The sequence below is a fragment of the Gorilla gorilla genome, chromosome 1 (genome assembly GCF_029281585.2).
Source record: "Gorilla gorilla gorilla isolate KB3781 chromosome 1, NHGRI_mGorGor1-v2.1_pri, whole genome shotgun sequence".
Classification (NCBI taxonomy): Eukaryota; Metazoa; Chordata; class Mammalia; order Primates; family Hominidae; genus Gorilla; species Gorilla gorilla.
Window position 1 is genome coordinate 221155057 of NC_073224.2, and position 18741 is coordinate 221173797.

Consider the following 18741-nt stretch of genomic DNA (forward strand, 5'->3'; position numbering starts at 1 on the left):
AGATCCTTAGGTGTCAGCAAGCCTGCTTTTTAAAAATATATGAAAATAGGGTCCAAGAAGGGAAGAAAATTTTCTGAGGACCCATAGTGAGTTAGATGCAGAGCGGACTCTCCCCCACATCTTCCTGACTTACCTGAAGGATAGATTGGTTGCAGGTGGGTAGGTGGGGGACAGATGTGAGACAGGACATGGTTGGGAGCACTAGCTCTGATATACGCTTTCTGGATTCCATAGGGGACTGGCACAGAGCTTATCACACTCCAGGGACTCTGTGAAGAGGAAGATACTGGGGCAACTTCTGATTGGTTTCAGACCCTAGGAAGACCCAAGGGTTTCCCTCCAGACCTTGCCCTGGGGAATTTGGCTGGATTAACTGGACACAGGTCGACAGGAGCACCTTATCAATTCTTCATGTACAATTTCAACCAACAACTCTCTCACCCCACTGCATTCCTGGTTCAGAAGACAATCCAAGGAAACCAGAGCCCTGGAATGACTTGGATACCCAGGTTTAGGGCCAGGGGAACATATGTGGAGTGGACATTGCTGGTCCCTGCCCAGGTCCCTTTTCCTGGGCCAATGCACCTATCCCCTAACTGATGTGCTTGTTGTTGCTAAGGGCTCATAGCTGTGCTTTCTCTGCAGAAGTGCCTGCAGCCCACAAAAGCCACTTTAGAGATGCTTGGGCAGATAGTTTACGTATCACTTACATATCACCCACTCACCCACATCAATGGGACAGCCAGCAGTCAATGACTGACTGACACAGTACCAAAGGCCAGCCCCCAGCCTCAAGGTGGGACTACTCTGGTACTACAATCCACACTCCAGAGCTCCTTGTAGCATCAGGTTCAAGCTGGACTCCAGGTAAAACCACCTCTTTGCTCAGCTTCTTTACTTGTCCTATCTTGCTTCCTTCATTCCCTTACAGCTTTCTCTGGAGATCTCTCCATCAACAATTCAAAAAGAGAAAAAGAGCCAGGCATACTGGTAGTCCCAATGACTCAGGATGCTGACGGGAAGATCACTTGAGCCCAGGAGTTCAAGGCTTCGGTGTGCTATGATCACACCTGTGAATAGCCTTGCACTCCAGCCTGGGCAACATAGCAAGACCCCATCTCTAAAAAGAACAAAACCAGAAAATTGCCCGAGAATCCCCATATGCTTCCAAGCCATATGTAAGTTTCTGAGCTCTCTTCTGCCTCCCAAATCCTATGTAATGGGAGACAGCCACTGAGGGTTCTAAGATGAGCAGCAGGAAAAGTTTGCTCTGGTGAAGAGAACTAAAGTTTCACCTTATTCTTTGACACTGTGCTGTTTCTATGAGCTCAGAGAGAGGCTTAAAGTAACAACATCCATTGAACAAATATCGATTAGGCATTTGCTAGAAACCTCGCAGCTGCTTGGCACTAGAGGATCCAGTGGGGAGCAAGAGAAACACAGTTTCTACCCTGATCCTCTAAATTAGGTCCAAAGGCTTCTTGGACACCCCTCAGAGTCCCTTTTGGAGCAGCTGCATAATGACAATCAATTGAGTACACGAAACCTTCAAAATGCTTTTAATTTCTTTTAATGTATAACAGTTACGCCTGAGTTACAGAGGAAGCGCTTACAAGCAGCAGGTAGTTAAAGCAAATACCAGTTTCTCTTTCTAGTCTACTACTCCATATAGCTGAATAAATTATGGTGCGATTATATTTAAACACACACCTCACGCCCACGCACACACCCCACTCACACCCTCACGTACACCCACTCACTTCCGCATGGGGGAAAGTGGCTGTGAGTCAAACACAGAAGCAACAAAGTTGCAGTTACTAGGAAGAAGGAATGATCTAGAGTACTATGTAAATATTTCCCAGGTCAGGGAATTGGCCATGTCAGAGCTGACTTGAAGAAGCATCAAATACACAGAAGTCTCAGAGCGTTTCAAGTTGACGGCTAGAGAACCCCCATTTGGTCTTGGTTTTGGTGCCTCTGCAGGAGGGGAGGAGAGAAGACCTGTGTACCCCCAAAAAGTGTCCAATAGTGCGAGACACATTCGGGAGCTTGATGAGAAGAACATCAGCCTGAGAGAGGTCCCAGGGAACATCTTTTTAGTTGGGTGATGGAGTGTCACTGAGGCCCAGGATCCAAAATCTTGGATTCTTCACCAACTCCATCTTAAAACACTGGATTCTGGCAGAGTGGTCAAACTCTGGGACCTGTCCTGTTCTCAAGCCAGAGTCAGATTTCAATCTGACTCTTCGTTTTCCTTCTGGGCAAACCTCTCTCTCCATTCTTCTTTTCTTCTCTCTTATCCCCCTAGTTCTCTGTTTGCTCTGCCCTTTCATGTTCCTCTGGCAAAAGAACAACAAAGCTAAATCAAGTATAAAATGGAAGTACAAAAGCATAGCTTGGTTCTTACACATCACTTCTTTTTTTCTTTATATAGCAAGAGAGAAATACCAAATGAAAAAAATAAAGGAACAAGATTGAAAGAACCCACTAGAGCCTGGAATGCATAATTTGAAACACACAATATGAAGATATATCCCTACAGATGGTCTCTGGCACTAGCACGACACACACTGTGGGGGATTTCTTTCCTTTTTTAGTATATATATATATTTATAAAAAGTCAACTTTCTATAAACGAACAGCACATCACCACGTTTCCAACTATTGTACAATGAACTCAGAAGAAAGCCCTCCTTAGAGAGGACCAACGGCGACTTGTGATAAGTTGGAGGAAGCAGCTCTTATTTTGCTACAGACTCTATTTACAGGGATGGATGGGGGTTGTTTCTGGGACGGCCTGGCCACTGGAACCCAGACCTTCTTTCTCAGGCTGTGGTCAGCCCCAAAGAGATGGAGGCCTTGTGTCTCTCATTCAACATCACCTCTCTGGTGATGTTTCGAGTTGCTAACACAAGGCTGAATTTTATAACCAAGTTAGCCAGATGCGTTAATATACGGGTTTTAGAGAGAACCTATCAGGGTCAAGGGCCTCTTTCTGAAGGGGGTGGGGCCCGTCCAGGAATAAGTCCCATTTTCTACCAAGATGATGGCTTGGGAGAACTTATGTTCAACGTCATGAGAAATCACTTGGTTTATTCCCAAGCAGGTCTTTGTTCCATTTCACCATCGGGACCAGATATCTGGGATTGGTCCTAGCATTGGAATGTCGCCTCCTGGGGATGGGGCTGGGTGGTTTTGATGTCAGCTGCCTGAGATCCCTGCTCCTGAGTCACAGAGGGTGTCAGGATACTCAGATACTTTCTGAGCCAGGCCTCCAGGTGGAAGGATTGGCCATTCAAGGAATGTGGATGACGAGTGTTTGGTCTTCAGGAAGAGTTGCTTTCTGCTGTGATAGCTACAAAAGCAGGGACTGGGTTACCAAGGGACAACAGAGTCTTCTTTTTTGTCCCGAGCTTGAAGAACCAAAGGTCTCTGGCAGTGGACGCTCCAGTTGCAACCTTGGTTGATCTTGATGGATCACATGTGTCTGCTGCTACCAAAGAGTCTGTTTGTCCCCAGTTATTCATAGGTTTCTCTAAACCAGAGATATGAGCCAGCCTGGTCATGGTCCAGAACAGGCTTGATATCGCCAAGTCTGAAGATGAGAAACAGGTAAGCATTGGTCACAGAGGTGATGTCCATGCAGGTGAGTGTCCTAGAATCTTGCCAACCCAGCTTCCCAGGAGGGAGGAACTCAGGTTGACTCCCAGAGCAGCAGCCCTTTCCCTCTAGGAATGTCTTGTTGACTGAGGGCAAGAGGCATGGATTGAGCAAAGAGGTGGCCTCATGAACCCAGATGGGGACAAACAGTTTGGTCCAATGTTTGTGAATTCAGTGCTGTGTCTCCCATCCCAAGTGCTTTGTACTCAGCAGCACCTGATAAAGGTGATGGAATGTAGATTACAGTGACAGTGATGGTAAAGATGAATATGATTTTGATAAATAGGTAAAGGTGGTAAAAAGTTCCCAGGGAGGAGGAATCGGGGGTTTGAATCATCCTCCCAAGGTCCCAGCTCTTACGAGCATGGAACTTCAGGAGGCCACTGGTGTGGTCAAGGAAGGTGCCTCTTCCCTCTGCTCTGGAATTGTTGACATCTTCCTCTGCCCAGGGCTGGTAGCTTGAAAACTGGTCACATCTGCCTCAGCTCAGCTGTGCCGGATCAGGAGGCAGGGACCTCTTGGCCAAGACGGAGGCAACATTGAAAGATGCCACTCTGAGCAGGACAGCAATTTGCCCCTAACAACATGCCAGGGGGAATCATCTTGTCTGTGGGGCAAACTCTGAGGGTAGCTCTCTGCATCCCCAGAAACTGAAAGGGGTTTGGGGAAGATGGAGACCTCTTCCTAGAGGATAGGGCATGGTAAGGATGGGCTCGGGCCTCTGCGGAAGGCTTTGGGCAAAATCTCAACTCCCTGGGGTGTGGACTTGCAGGCAGAGAGCTGAAGCCTTGCCCTCCCACAAACAGAGGGATCTGGTTATGAAAGTGCCTTCTGAGCCCACTTCCTGCTCCTCCACTCATGTATCCTCAAGACTTTATCCCCTCCCCATCTCATCTGATTCAGCTAATGAAGGAAACTGAAAAGTTCTGTGGGCTCCCCAGGCCCCAGATGGAGTGGACATGCTGGGAACTTGGGCTTCAGGATAAGAGCCCTCTGCTTCCAGAAGCCTGAGTTGGGTCCTCGTATCCTGGGCGGGCCCACGGCTGACAAGCCCCACCCCCATGTGCCCCTACCCTCTGGTTAAGCCTCTTCCTGGTCTCCCCAGTCTCCCTGCCTGTGCTAGATTTCCCCATGCACCCAGTAGAGGTGTCTGGGGAGGGTTCTGAAGTCCTTCAAATTCCTGGGTGGGGGTGAGACTGCCCCCCTGCTGACTCCCCTGGGAAGACTCCAGAGCCAGGGTCCCCTCTTTGCTGGAGTTCCAATGTCTAGAGGAGGAAAGGGCTGTGGTTCTGACACTGAGCCAGAGACCCTCCTTGCAGGGCTGGCTCCCAGTACATCCAGCTGAGAGCAGCCCTGAAAGCTTCACCTCCACTTCTAGCTAGGGCCCCCACTGGAGTTGGGTCCAAAGGGCTGCAGGACCTCCTCTCAGGCACCATCCTCCTCTGGGCACCCAAGGTGTTCAAGGTGGGCCCCAATCTCCATGCCTGAGATGGCACAGAGGCCACCATGGGATTTGACAGGGGAGGACTTCAGGCTGACCAGAAACCCTCCTTGGGGAAAGTGGGGAGCAGACTCCAAGGGCATCACTCTGGATCCCTAACCACAGGTGAGTGACAAGCTGGCTGTCTACCTCCAGGGGGCTGGTGATGAGAAGCAGGTGGGCTCCTTTCCTGGCCTCCTAGGACAACAGGGGGGTGAGGCGGCAAGGCTGGGAAGCTCAGGGGTCAGTTAGGGTTGGGCTGGGAATTGGGCTGGGGCAAGTCGCCCCAGGGGCCCTAGTAGGCCTGGCCAGTTTCCACAGGCAGGAGTCCCAGCACAGCAGAGTGCTCCCCAAGCTTCATGCGACGCTGGGTGGAGAGGCTCACATTTTTGGCCAGATAATCAACAGCAGCTGGAAAAAAGAAGAGACTCTCCTAGAAATTGAGGTTCTTTTTGTTTATTCTTCCATTCACTCTGTCTACACCCATCCATCCATCCATCCTATTCATCCATTCTTTCATCCATCCATCATCCTTCCATCCTTCCATCCACTCATCATCTCATCCATCCAGCCATATCCATGCATCCATGCCTCCATCCACCCATCCATTCTGTCCATCCATCCATCCATTCATTCATTTATCCATTCTCTGTCCATCCATCCATCCATTTATCCATCCATCCATCCATCCATCCATCCTTCTATCCATCTGTCCTCTATCCATCCCTCATCCACCCATCCATCATCCATCCATCCATCCATCCATCCATCCATCCATCCATCCTTCCATCTATCCATCTCTTCATGAAGCTCTTTCTCTCACCTCCTCTCCAATCATTCAGCAAATATGTTTAATGCATTTTGTGCCCAGCTCCCTGGTAAGTTCCTAGGGAGGCACAGAAGATTACCCACATTGCTGAGCAAAGAATTAACCGCCCCTCAACAAGCCCACTACATATACCTGCTATGGAGAAGGCCCTGTGAATCCCTGAGTGCAGGTAATGATGAGGGCAAGGTCTCTCTGCCTTCTCTATCTGTGCCCAGCTTACAGATAAGGCAAAGCAAGACCTTTGCTGCGAGGCCAAAGTGGCTGTGGGTGAGCTGAGGGATCCATGCAGAAGGAGCCAGGACACAGATACGCAGGGAGCTGAGACCTACAGCTCTGTCCATCTGGTCACCCGGATGAGACGGATGAGCGTCTGAGGGTGTGTGTGCCTGAGAGTGGTGCATACTTGTGTGTGTGAACAACTGAAACAAGAATCTCCTTGAATTAGACTGCATATGAATGTCCACAGAAGAGCAACATTTGCACACACACATGCACATATGTGTGTGAGTTGTGTGCACCTTTGTGAATAGATGAACCTTGGGAATGCCAGTGCATGTGCAGGCACTGTGTACAGGTGAGTTCCAACTGAGCCAGGTACCTGCCTCTATATTTGTGTATGTGCAGGGATGACCCTTGACCTGCATGTACATGTGTTCTGTCTTGACTGTACTAATTCTGTCTTTCTGAGGCTACAAAAGAAATCAGCCCCGACCAAATGATTTGGCTGGGGTGTGGCCAAGGCCTCCAGAGGCACAGAGATGCTGCCTCCCAAGCTGGGATCTGTGGCTGTGGCCAGTCCAAACCCCTGGGATTTGTAGGATCCAGAAGCAAGAGGAAGATGGAAAGACCACTGCATTAGGGATTGCAAGGCCTGGTTCAACACTTGTTCTGTCACCTGCCCACAGGGGACACTGTAGCACTCTACATGCTTCCCCAAGGTTGGAGGTTCCTGCCCAGGGCAGGTGGGTGGAGCCAAAAGGTGATACGCATGGCCTGAGGATGAGGCCAGGGAGGCCAAGTGGGCAGTGCCAATCATTGAGCCATGGGAGGCTGTATTGCCTAGTGGTTCAAATGACAGAGGTTCAAATCCTGCACATGCCAACTTTTAACGTGTGCTCTGGGGCATCCCACCTCATCTATTCAAACCTCAGTTTCCTTGTCTGTAAAATGGGGATTGTAACAGCAGCTATCTGAGGAGCTGTTATGAAGGTTAAAGAAGAAATACGTACAAAGTGGCTAGCTAGTACTGTGCCTGGCACACTGTGAGCTTGAGAGATGTAGGTTTGGAAGCAGCAGAAGACTAGGATTGGGATTTAGTAAGTAAAAATGGCCTTTGATGGGGGCAGGAGGGGATGAAGCAGCAGATGAGGTGGCTGCAGTCCCAGTTACCTCCTGCTCATGTGGCCCTGGGCACATCACTTGACCTCTCTAGACCTGCTTCCTTGTCTGCAGAATGGGGGAAATAAAGTCCAGCCTCCTCCAGGGCTGCTGCTATCAGGATGAAGTGAGACACTGTTCTTTAAGATGGTGGTTACAGAGCATGAAGGCGCTTGGCCCTCGACAGTCCCAAGGGATGTGCAAATGCCCTGGAATCTCTCTGGAGTGTCTGAACCCTGTGCCCCTCTGCTTACCAGGCTCCAAGGTGGGTGATGAGAGGAAAGTTAAGTCTGCCTAGGGTCTGAGCTGAGCCCTCAGGGACTGCCAGCCTTCCTCTGAAGTCACTTGGCCTCCAGGCTCCCAGTTGGTAGAGCAGAGTGGGTGGCAGTCAGCCTGGCCCTGCCTTGGGTCTGCCCCTTACTCTGCGTGAGGGTAGGGCCATTCCCATCTCTGGCCTTGGGGGGACTCTGTAGCCCTGGCCACACCAACTCTGCTACTGGAAGCCTGCCTTACCTGGGCTCCAGTGTCCATCCCATTAAGAAGCCTCATTCTGCCTAGGCACGGTGGCTCATGCCTGTAATCCCAGCACTTTGGGAGGCCAAGGTGGGTGGATCACGAGGTCAGGAGATTGAGACCATCCTGGCTAACACGGTGAAACCCTGCCTCTACTAAAAATACAAAAATTAGCCGGACGTGGTGGTGCACACCTGTAGTCCCAGCTACTCAGGAGGCTGAGGCAGGAGAATGGCGTGAACCTGGGAGGTGGAGCTTGCAGTGAGCCAAGATCACACCACTGCACTCCAGCCTGGGCAACAGAGCAACAGAGCAAGACCCCGTCTCAAAAAAAAAAAAAAAAAAGAAGCCTCATTCTTAGAGGGACAGTCGGAATAGAAAGAGGAGAAGCCAGGGTTTACAGAGAGCTTGTTCTATCCCAGTCCTGTTCTAAGCATTTTGTGCTCATTTTCCATTTAATTCTTACAACAACTCTATGAGGCTGGTAGTGGTGGTATCCGCATCTTACAGATGATGGAACTGAGGCTCTGAGAGACTGCACCACTTCAAAGATCACACAGTTCATAAGTTGTGGAGCCAGGATTCAAACCCAGGCAGTCTGAGCCTGGATCCCAGCCACCCCTGCAGGCTCCTAGAGAATAACCCTTTGTACACGCAAAACACTTTAGAGGGCACGAGGTGCTCTGCACCCCAAATTCTGCATTGATCCCATGTTCTGCTCCAGGCAATGTAAGCGATCTGTCCAAGGGCACGCCGCTAAAGCAGGTGACACTTTCCCTGAGTCACAGCAGCCGCTGCCTCCCCTCGTTACTTCACACCATGCCAGCCTCTCACACCAACCTCTTCAGCTATTCCTGTGGATGGGCTGAGAGCTCTGGCTTTTTAAACAATTGATACATAATATTTGCACATATTTTTGGGGGTACCTCTGAAGTTTTGCTATGTGCATAGAATGTGTAATGATCAAGTAAGGCTGTTTAGGGCATCCATCACCTTCAGGATTTATGTTATCTTTTCTTTCTTTCTTTCTTTCTTTTTTTTTTCTTTTTGAGACGGAGTCTCACTCTGTCTCCCAGGCTGTAGTGCAACAGTGCAATCTTGGCTCATTGCAACCTCCGCCTCCCGAGTTCAAGCAATTCTCCTGCCTCAGTCTCCCAAGTAGCTGGGATTACAGGTGCCCACCAATACACCTGGCTAATTTTTGTATTTTTTAGTAGAGATGGGGTTTCACCATGTTGGCCAGGCTGGTCTCAAACTCCCGACCTCAGGTGATCTGCCCACTTTGGCCTCCCAAAGTGCTGGGATGACAGGTGTGAGCCACCATGCCTGGCCCAGTATTTATCATTTCTATGTGTTTCAAATCCTCTCTTCTAGCTATTTTGAAATATACAATACATTGTTGTTAGCTGTAGTCACGCTATTCTGTTATCAAACACTAGAGCTTATTCCTTCTATCTAACTGTATGTTTGCACCCATTAACCAACCTCTCTTCATCTCCCTCCCTGCTTCCCTGCCTCTAGTAACCATCATTTGACTCTCTACCTCCATGAGATCAACCTTCTTAGCTCCCATATATGAGAACATGTGATGTTTGTCTCTCTGTGCCTGGCTTATGTTACTTAATAAAATGACCTGCAGATGACAGGATTTTATTCTTTTTTATGGCTCAATAGTATTCCACTGAGTAGATACACTATATGTTCTTTATCCATTCATCTGTTGATGGATACTTAGGTTGATTCTATGTCTTGGCTATTGTGAATGGTTTTGCAATAAACATGGGAGTGCAGGCATCCCTTTGATACACTGATTCCTATCCTTTTGATAAATATGGTAGTTCTAGTTTTCACTGGCTTTGAATAATAATCAGAACAACAAGGCGAGCACCCTCATGTATGGACCACCTACTGTGTGCTGGCAGGCATGACCACATCTATTTCTTTCAACTGCCCCATGCTTTAGGTATCAGCGTTCTCCTTCTATAAATGAGGAAACTGAGGTACGGAGAGGTCGCTGGCCCAGAGTCACATGCAGTGCATGACATGGAGGAGGAGCCTGCATTGGTCCTGCTTGTGCCTCTGGCCACTCTGCTTGCCTTATCCTTGTCAGCCTCTCCCAGCGACCAGCCCATGGCCCAGCACACAGTAGGAGCTTGCCAGGCCCTGTCTAGGTAGCCAAGGAAACACCAGGAAGCCAAACTTTCCTGATGACCCTGCCAACTTCAAGGGCACCCAACAGGCCGCACAGCCTGCCTCTCCCGGGGTGGAGCCGAGGGGCCGGCGAGGGCAGGGCTGTGACATCTCTTATTATGGCCTCCGTCAACGGCCCTCCCTGTCCCTGTGTCTCTCTGCATCTCCCCTCTTCTGCCTCGCGCCCGCGCCTGGGCTCTAAATGTCTCAAATTAGATTAATTGGGAGTTGGCAGGAGATGTGGTGGTGATGCCAACCGGTAAACAATCTCAGCCGTCAGCGCCTCGTCAGCCCGCAGCCCCAGAGGAGGACCCTTCTAGACACAAATTCTTATTAGACTTGTCAGATCTATTAAAATTCTTTTCACACTTCTGCGTTCTATCAGCCCCATCATTAGTATAGCCCTGGCCTCTGGGAACACCAGGGCCATATTAATCTGCCATGTGCCCCATCCCTGGGCCCCTGCCCCCACCCCCTTAGAGACGAGGAAAGACGGACAGGTGGATGGACAATGGCCAGAGCAGGAAAAGGAGTGAAGGTGTCCCTGGGAAGATGAGAAGCCCACGGAGAAGAGGAGGAGTACTCTGGGGCCTAAGAGTTTGGCCCATGTGTAGGCTCGTTCCATGCACACCTGAAGGTGGCTCTCCAGGGACCAGGCTGCAGGTGTGGCTGTGTACACATCAGTATGGGCTGCCAGGTGACCTTGCTCAAACAGCCTCTCTGGGATCCCATTTCCTCATCTGTCCAATGGGAATAACCACGTATACTGCATAGGGTGGCATGAGGATGAAATGCTAGACCCATAGTAGATGCTCAATAAATGGTCGTTCCTCCTTCCTTTACACATGCACATTTTGTATATTTATATCTTAAAGCTGTGTACACACATTAATGAACACTCACATATAAACCCCTCTCTCTGCGTGTGCATCTGTCCATATGCACATGCATGTGAAGCCGTGGACATGAATCCACGCATGGGTGGGCTTAGGTGTGTATCGCTGCTTAGTGGCCTCCACAAATCTGTGGTTTGAAGTTAGAAGACTTTGGGCCCACCATTGCCATGCTGTGGGATTTTGGAAAAGCTACCTCGCCTCTCTGAGCCTCGTTTTTGCACCTGCAACCTGGGGACAAATAACTTAGAGAATGACATGAATGAGGAGCATGCATTTTGCCCAGTGCCCTGTGGGATGAACTTGGGCAGAGGACAGGTGTTAAGGGAGGACAGATGGACCTGGGCATAGGTGAGCACAGTCCAGGACATGGGACCTTTGCACACACACTGGGGCATCCCAGCCACAGATGGATTAAGTTGCCCAGGGATGTGGGGCAAGTGGTTAGCGGGAACACGATGTGTCTCAGGGTCTCCAAAATGCCAAAGGAGAGGGAGGTGGTGCAATGGTAACACTTTGAGATGGTTAAGTCTAATTCGTGGTCTCCATTTCACAGATGGGAAGACTGAGGCTCAGAGAGGCAAGTGTGTGACTGCCTGCACTAATTGGGGGCAGAGGAGGGGGCTTTTCCTCCAGCCCTTCCCTCTCAGCTTGGGCCCGGAGTCTCTGTGGGGTGAGTTGGGGTCTGTGCTGGGCTCCCTTTGGGGAGGGCTGGAGAATGTGGCCAAGAGGAGCTCTGAGCTATTCCTGGAGAAGCCAGGGCAGCAGGGGTGGAGCTGGAAGGGGAGTGACAGGAGGAGAAGGGAGTGGAAGGAGAGGATGGAAAAGAGAAGAATGGAGTGCGGGGTGGTGGGGGAGGAGGAAGCTGCTCTGGCTAGCTTTGTCCAAGCAAGAGGAGAACAAACCCTCCTTTCTCGCCTCCTAGGCCCCTTCCCTTTTCATCCCCTCCCCTGCTGCCCCCATGCTGACTTTGGGGTTAATTTTATTTCCGAATTGAGCAGGCGCCCCTGGAGCAGGGCACCGAGCTTGGGTGTGACTAACGCCTGCCCCAGGCCGGGGCTGCTGCCGCTGCTGAGGTCACTCTAAAATATTTATCAAGAGCATGTGTGTCCTGCTCCATGCCCAGGAACACGGGCTGGGTCGGGAGGTCACCCTGGGACCCTCTGGAAATTCTCCTATGCACATGCGTGCACCCTGCTCTCAAATATACATGCAGACCCCCACGTACACATTCACACACACACACACAGTTATACACACAGACACAGTGTATGTCTACACCCAGATGTACATCCATACACATGTACACACAGCCACACCTATGACATACCCAAACATACACTCATACACTCACCCCTATTTACACACTGCACACAGAATATGTGTCCACACACAGGTAATTCCAAACACACAATCACAGACACACTCAAGCATGTGTGCATGCCTCAATGCATGGCTATACACATGTACATACAGTTACACGTTTGCACACTCATATACATCTATACACACGCATACATATTCATTATACCTATCTACATATTGACATATGCATACCTATGCCAAACATGGAGGCACACATAAAGACACGCTCAACCATATGTACAGACTTGAATGCACATTTAAACATGTTTAAGCAGATACATATACTTACATATATGTGTGCACATGTGTGTTCACACACACAAACAGATGTGCACATCATGTGTGCACAATATGCTCATTTATGTGCACGCATGTGAAGTCATATACACATATGCTTACATGTGCCCACTGACACATACATGTATTCACGCATATGCAAAGATGCATGCAATAACACATGGGTGCTGAAATACTCTGAAGCATCACATGCACACACACACATGAATTGTAACATGTCCCAACATACTTACTCACCAACACCCATACACACATGTGTACATACACATATGCAAACATGTACATGCACAGGAAGGGTTGTGAACACAGCTGGGAGGTGGAGGCCGACATAGCTGGCCCTCATTTGGCAGTGGAGGCCAACGACACGGGAAGAGGAGTGGGTTTGGGGGGGGTGGGCAGGAAGCAGAGGTCAGAAAGGCTGGCCCAGGGCTGGGCTGGGGGAGAGGACGCCCTCAGGGATGGGGGCCTCACCCTCTTACCACATGCCCTTCTGATTAGTTTGACACAAGCAGGTGAGGCCTTTGCAGGGCGGTGGGGCAGGAAAGTGACCCATGACCTCTGGCTCCCTGTCCCATCTGGACCTGCCCTGCTGCTGGCCTTGCCAGGCGGTGGAGGCTGTGTCCAGGCCTGCGTTTTCCAGCCTTTGGTGTGAGGATCCACGGTCCCTGCCTCAAGGCAAGGCACAAAGTGGATAGCAGCTGGGATGGGTGCATGAGACCATTGCAGAGTTTGGAGTGGAGGAGAGAGCTGGAAACACAGCTTTCCCATGCCCTGCGGCTGGGAGCTTTCCCATGCCCCGAGCTGTCCAGCACGGTGGCCACCAGCAGCACATGGCTACTGAGCACTTGAACTGTGGCTAGTGCGACTGGGAAACAGAATTTCAAATGCCGATTTTGCTTGAACTAATTTAAAGTCAAAAACCAATCTTCAATTGGGTTATTTAGTAGTTGGAAAACTTACAATTTGGAACACTTTGGGTGTGTAAGTATATTTTCTCAATTGCAAACTATATGAAATTTAAATACAGATCAAGTATTTCTGTTGAAAACTCAGTGTCCGAATTAAAATGGGCTGTAAGTGTAAAACACACACATGATGTCAAAGACATAGCATAAAGAAGAGAATGTAAAATATCTCAATAATTATATATGAATTGCATTTTGAAATGATAATCTTTTGGATGTACTGGGTCAAATAAAATGTTAGTAAAAATAATTCCATTGTTTCTTCTCCTTGATTTTTTTTTTTTTTTTTTTGAGACAGAGTCTTGCTCTGTCACACAGGCTGGAGTACAGTGGCGTGATCTCGGCTTACTGCAACCTCCGCTTCCCGGGTTCAAGTGATTCTTGTGCCTCACCTACTTGAGTAGCTGGGATTACAGGTGCACGCCACCATGCCTGGCTAATTTTTGTATTTTTAGTAGAGACAGAGTTTCACCATGTTGACCAGGCTGGTCTTGAACTCCTGGGCTCAAGTGATTCGTTTGCCTCAGCCTTCCAAAGTGCTGGGATTACAGGCATGAGCCACCACACCTGGCCTGTTTCTTCTTATGTTTTAAAATGTGGCCACTAGAAATGTTAAGTGATATTTGTGTTGTGTATTATATTTCTGTTGGAGCCATAGTAAGGAAGCAGAGGCTTAGCCAGGAGATGTCCTGGGTTTTGCCCAACTCAGTGTCATTTTAGGTGAACTGTTCCATCTGGCTGGACTTCAATTTTTCCATCTGTAAAATGGACATTCCCCACCCTAACACCACCTTGTAGCTCTCCATAAACAAGCAGGAGGCCCTGGGGGTGGGAGAAGGAATGGGGACGGGGGACGCCCAGGGCACCAGGCACTCACTCTGGCCGTACTGGCCGTACTGATAGCCGGCCACGGGGTCCACGCTGTAGCCGGTGGTGCTGTAGGTGGGTGGGCAGTAGGCCTGGGAGGTGGGCAGGCTGTCTCCTGGCTTGATGGAGTCGGCCCGCTGGCTGCAGCTGGCTGAGATGGAGGTGGCCGAGTCCAGGCCGCCATGCAGCGGGGAGATGGAGAAGTCAGCCTGTGGCTGCGGGGGCACCGCGCTGGGGTTGCCCAAGATGCTCATCACCTGTGGGGAAAAGGCCATTAGTGCCAGGCTCACCGGACAGACCCCAGAGACGCGAGCACACTGGGCACAATGCCAGGCTGGCCCTGGAACGCTCTTTGCCAGAGTTGTTCCCTTGAAGTCTCTGTAGCTTTGAGGTCCTCAGTTTACCTGATTTGCGTGCCCTCATGCATGGGATGGCTGCTGGTCTTCGGTGTTTCTCTTGAAGGAGGGTCCTGACCCAGGGATCCTCCTTCCACTGAGAACTCAGCAGGGCCTTACTCGCCTCTCTAGCTCCAGGGTCTGGCTCTAAGGGTCACTCTGGGCCTGTCTATTGAATGAATAAATGCATGAATGAATGCATGAATGAACGAACTGGCTAATGAGGCCTCTCCCATCAGTCAGGGAGTTCTCCAAGCTCAGAGAACTGTGCCTCCCCCATCAGACTGGGATGGCCCCATCTTCTAACACAAACATTACAGCAGGACTCTTGATCTGTCTGCTGTCACTGTGTGTGGCTTGCTCTGCCTGCCACTCCTCCGGACTCTGAGGTTCCTGCCCCTTCGACACTGAAGCCCACAGCCAATGCTTTCAAAGAGACTCTCAGGCCACTTCCTTTGATTCTGCCAGCTCCTGAGGTCTGTGAGCATCCCCTCCTTCCCTGCCTGGCCAGGTTCCGCAAATAGGAACTCACTGTCAGTGCTGGCAACACAGACTACCAGGGGAGGCTTGTCTCTAGAAGCTCAGCTTAGGGGACCTGGATGGAGGTCCAGGTGTTCACTTACTGGGATGTTCACTTGTTTACTCCACAAACAGGCATGGATGCTGACTCTGGCCCCAGGCTGAGAGCTGAAGGCTCTGAGACTTCAGAGGAGAAAGAGCCATGGTCCCTGCCCTCGGTCGGGGGAGAGGAGGAGGAAGGGTCTGGGTCAGGTGAGGGAAGCTACTAGCAAAGATCATAGAGACATGGAGTAGTGATACAGGCATCTTATCTATCAAAGGACACAGAGGAGGGCACCCAGTCATCCTTGGCAGTCTGGGAAATCTAGGGGAGGTGGAACCTGCTGTCTAGCTCTCCAGGAAAGAGGACGGGGAAAAGCAGTGTTTTCCTGGGGTGGGACTGGGAGTGGTGCAGCAGGAGCTCCTGGAGAGTGGGAGGGCACAGTGTCCCAGTCAGTTCAGAGCAGAGCAGGGGAGAGGGCAGGAGAGAGAGGGCACAGTGTCCCAGTGAGTTCAGAGGAGGGCAGGGGAGAGGGTAGGAGGGAGAGGCAGGCCCTCGTGAACCTAACCTGCAGGGCCCAGGCCCCTGATGACCTCCTGGTGATGCCGCCCTTTATGGGAGGAAGACCTTGAGTATGAGGTGGGGACGGCTTTGCTGATAATCTGCCCAGCACCAAGACGGAGAACCACGTGGCAATCCCTGCTGGGCACACGGTTGAGTTCCCTGACTCCCCCTACAGGGTAAGAAAGCAGGCTGTGGGCATTCGAGCAGTGATCGTTTTGCTGACTAGACACCTTCTGAAGATTTTTACCTTTGCCTTTATTATTGGCTTGTGCCACAGGCATTGAGGCCTGGCCTCAGTCGAGGGCACTGATGGATTCCTCGGGCTAGGGACAGACACCGAGCTTGTCCGTTTACCAGCTGTGTAACCTCGGGAGTATCCCTGAGCAGGTAACTCATTTGATTCTCCCAACCCAAAAGCCCACAGAGATTTGTGGGGCAAAGCTAGGATGCCCATTTCCCAGATGAAAAACTGAGGCCGCAAAGGGGCCGTGGCTTCCCTAGATCTCACAGCAGGCCCAGGGCTTAGTTCGCCTGACCCTGGCTCACCTGCAAAATGTCAAGTTCAACTCTCAAGAATGAATGAGGTTGAGGCATCTGATCACTTTAGAGGGTCTCACTCCAACGACCAGCAGTAGTTTGTTTCCTGGGCAGCTAATGTGGGGTGAGTGGGGTGGGGTCTCTTGCTCTGGGGGAAGCTTAGGTCCTCTGGAATGTCTTGAGCAGGGCCTCTGCCTGGTTCTTTCCCCCATGCCCTCAGCCCTGGGGGTCTCCCCTCTCCACCTTTTCCCTCTGTCACTCTCACCCCAGAACCAGAGCTCAGAGCTCAGACCAGCTGAGACTGTCAACTGGCTAGTCTTCATCTCCACACAGCTGGGGAGATTTGGGTGGGACATAGGGGTGTGTCAACCTCATCAAGATGGCAAAGACACACTGGAATGGGTTTGCAAGAAGGAGAGAGAAAGTCTGCCTGGGAGGCAGGAGGCTGGGCTGGGGAGGGTCTAGAGTCCTTTGGACACTAGCACTACTTTAGGGAGCTGAGGTCTCCCTAACTCGCTCTGTGTTGAATGTGCTTCTGAGGTCTTTGTTGTGGTCAGGTCAACAGTAGGGTGCTGGGGTAGTGGTATGTGAGGGTGTCTGACACTGTGGGACTGTGTTTGTTGCTTTCTGTATGTCAAGATGGGATCTCCTTAGCTTGAAGAATGTGCTAGGGGCTTGGGGAGGAGAGCAAGGTCCCAGGGCAGACTCAGGAATCTGAGTCTGCCCTGGGGTTCTCAGTCTAGACCTTTCCCCACCCATCTCCTTTCTCACCCAACACAAACACGGACCCTGCTCCCTGCTTAAAGGAGGCCTGGACTCCAAGAATAGACTTAGAGGCTCAGAAAAAACACACAGGCTCCAGATCCCTTCTTTCAGAAGGACAGTTGACGGGGGCTGGGAGACTCCTGGGAGGGTTTGTCAGCTCCCGTGAGACTCCAGTTTGATCCTTCCCTCCTGCCCATCCCCAGGATGCCAAGCCCGGATGGGATGATGGGAGGGGAGGAGTCGGGGGATGGTTAGGAAGAGGATGAGGATGCTTTGAGACAGGCTGAGAGCTATGTGTAGCCCCACTACTCATCCTCTAAGACAGAGACCTGCACAGAACTGCTGCCCAATCTGACAGTATCACTCAAGAATTATGAATGGCTCCCCATTATCTCTCAGCAAAAGCTCCTAGTGAACAGACCTCTAGCTGCCTGTCCCAACTCCTTTCACCCCTTTCTACCCTGCACTTTACCTTCCAGCTATCCCAAACAATGTGTTATTTCTTGAAGATATCCTTCATTCATTCATGTATTCATCCAACAAGCATTTCATAGGGTGCTACTATGTGCCAGTCTGGAGCTAGGGCTGGACTATGAGCTCTTTGAGAGCGGGATGGAACTGCATTTTGTCCATCTCTGTAGCCCCAGTGCCTACGTGGTACTTGCTACATATTCTGAGCTCAGAAAACCTCTGCTGAATTCATGTGTATTCCTTTAACAAACATTTACTGAGCACCTATTATATGCCAGACACTAAGCCAGGCACTGGGGACACAGCCATGAAAAATGCCAATCCCATGTCCTCCTGGAGCTGTCGGCCTAAGGAACGAAGCTGACAATAAACAAGTGAACAAATAATATAATTTCTGATACTGATAAATGCTACAGAGGAAAAATAAGGGGCTATGTGGGGCAGTCAGGCAAGAACTCCCCAAAGATGTGATTGATATCCAGCAAGACCAGAAAGAACAGCCCTGAGAAGACGAGGCAGGGGCGCTTTCCAGGCAGAGAAGTCAGCAAGTGCAAAGGCCCTGAGGTCCCTGGGGCTGAGGGGGCTGAATCACAAGACACACCCAGCAGGTTTAGGAAATAGCAAGAAGGTGAAGGTGGAGAGTAAAAATTCCAGGAGCTGCGAGGGCTTGTGCAGTCCTTTCTCAGAAGGGGCTTGGGTGGTGCCCGGTGGCTCAGGAGGTCTTGGACCCTGGGCTGTGAACTGACAGCTCAGAAACAGCTTGGGTCCAGGGAGCTTTTCCCGTAATGGGATTTGCTCAATGGGATTTGCCCTGGAACATCAAATCAAATCCACATCTGGGGAAGGTGTGAATGGAGGATGTGCTGCCACTGCTCACTCTCTCCCAGAGCCCCTGGGGGTCTGTGGATCAAAGGGCTTCCATTTCATCCAACCCCCTGTCTCCAGGCAGGGCAGCGTCTAAGCTAATGGGACAGGACCCAACTGGAGAGCGGCGGTAGGGGAGAACACCCACTG

General features: G+C 50.7%; 1 protein-coding gene across 4 annotated transcripts in view; it reads right to left on the reverse strand.

The window, feature by feature from the left end:
* Positions 1-1577: 1577 nt before the first annotated feature.
* PAX7 (paired box 7) overlaps positions 1578-18741 on the reverse strand; it is a 117928-nt gene continuing 100764 nt past the window's right edge. For 2 of the 4 annotated variants that reach the window (XM_055354705.2, XM_055354652.2), the window contains exons 8-9: positions 14447-14693; positions 1578-5551 (exon numbers count right to left, since the gene is read on the reverse strand). In XM_055354705.2, coding sequence (XP_055210680.1) covers positions 5436-5551; positions 14447-14693 — 363 coding nt within the window. In that variant the 3' untranslated portion in view covers positions 1578-5435. Of the gene's footprint in view, positions 5552-14186; positions 14694-18741 lie in introns of those variants that run through there. The other 2 variants (XM_055354605.2, XM_055354553.2) reach the window with 1 other exon arrangement.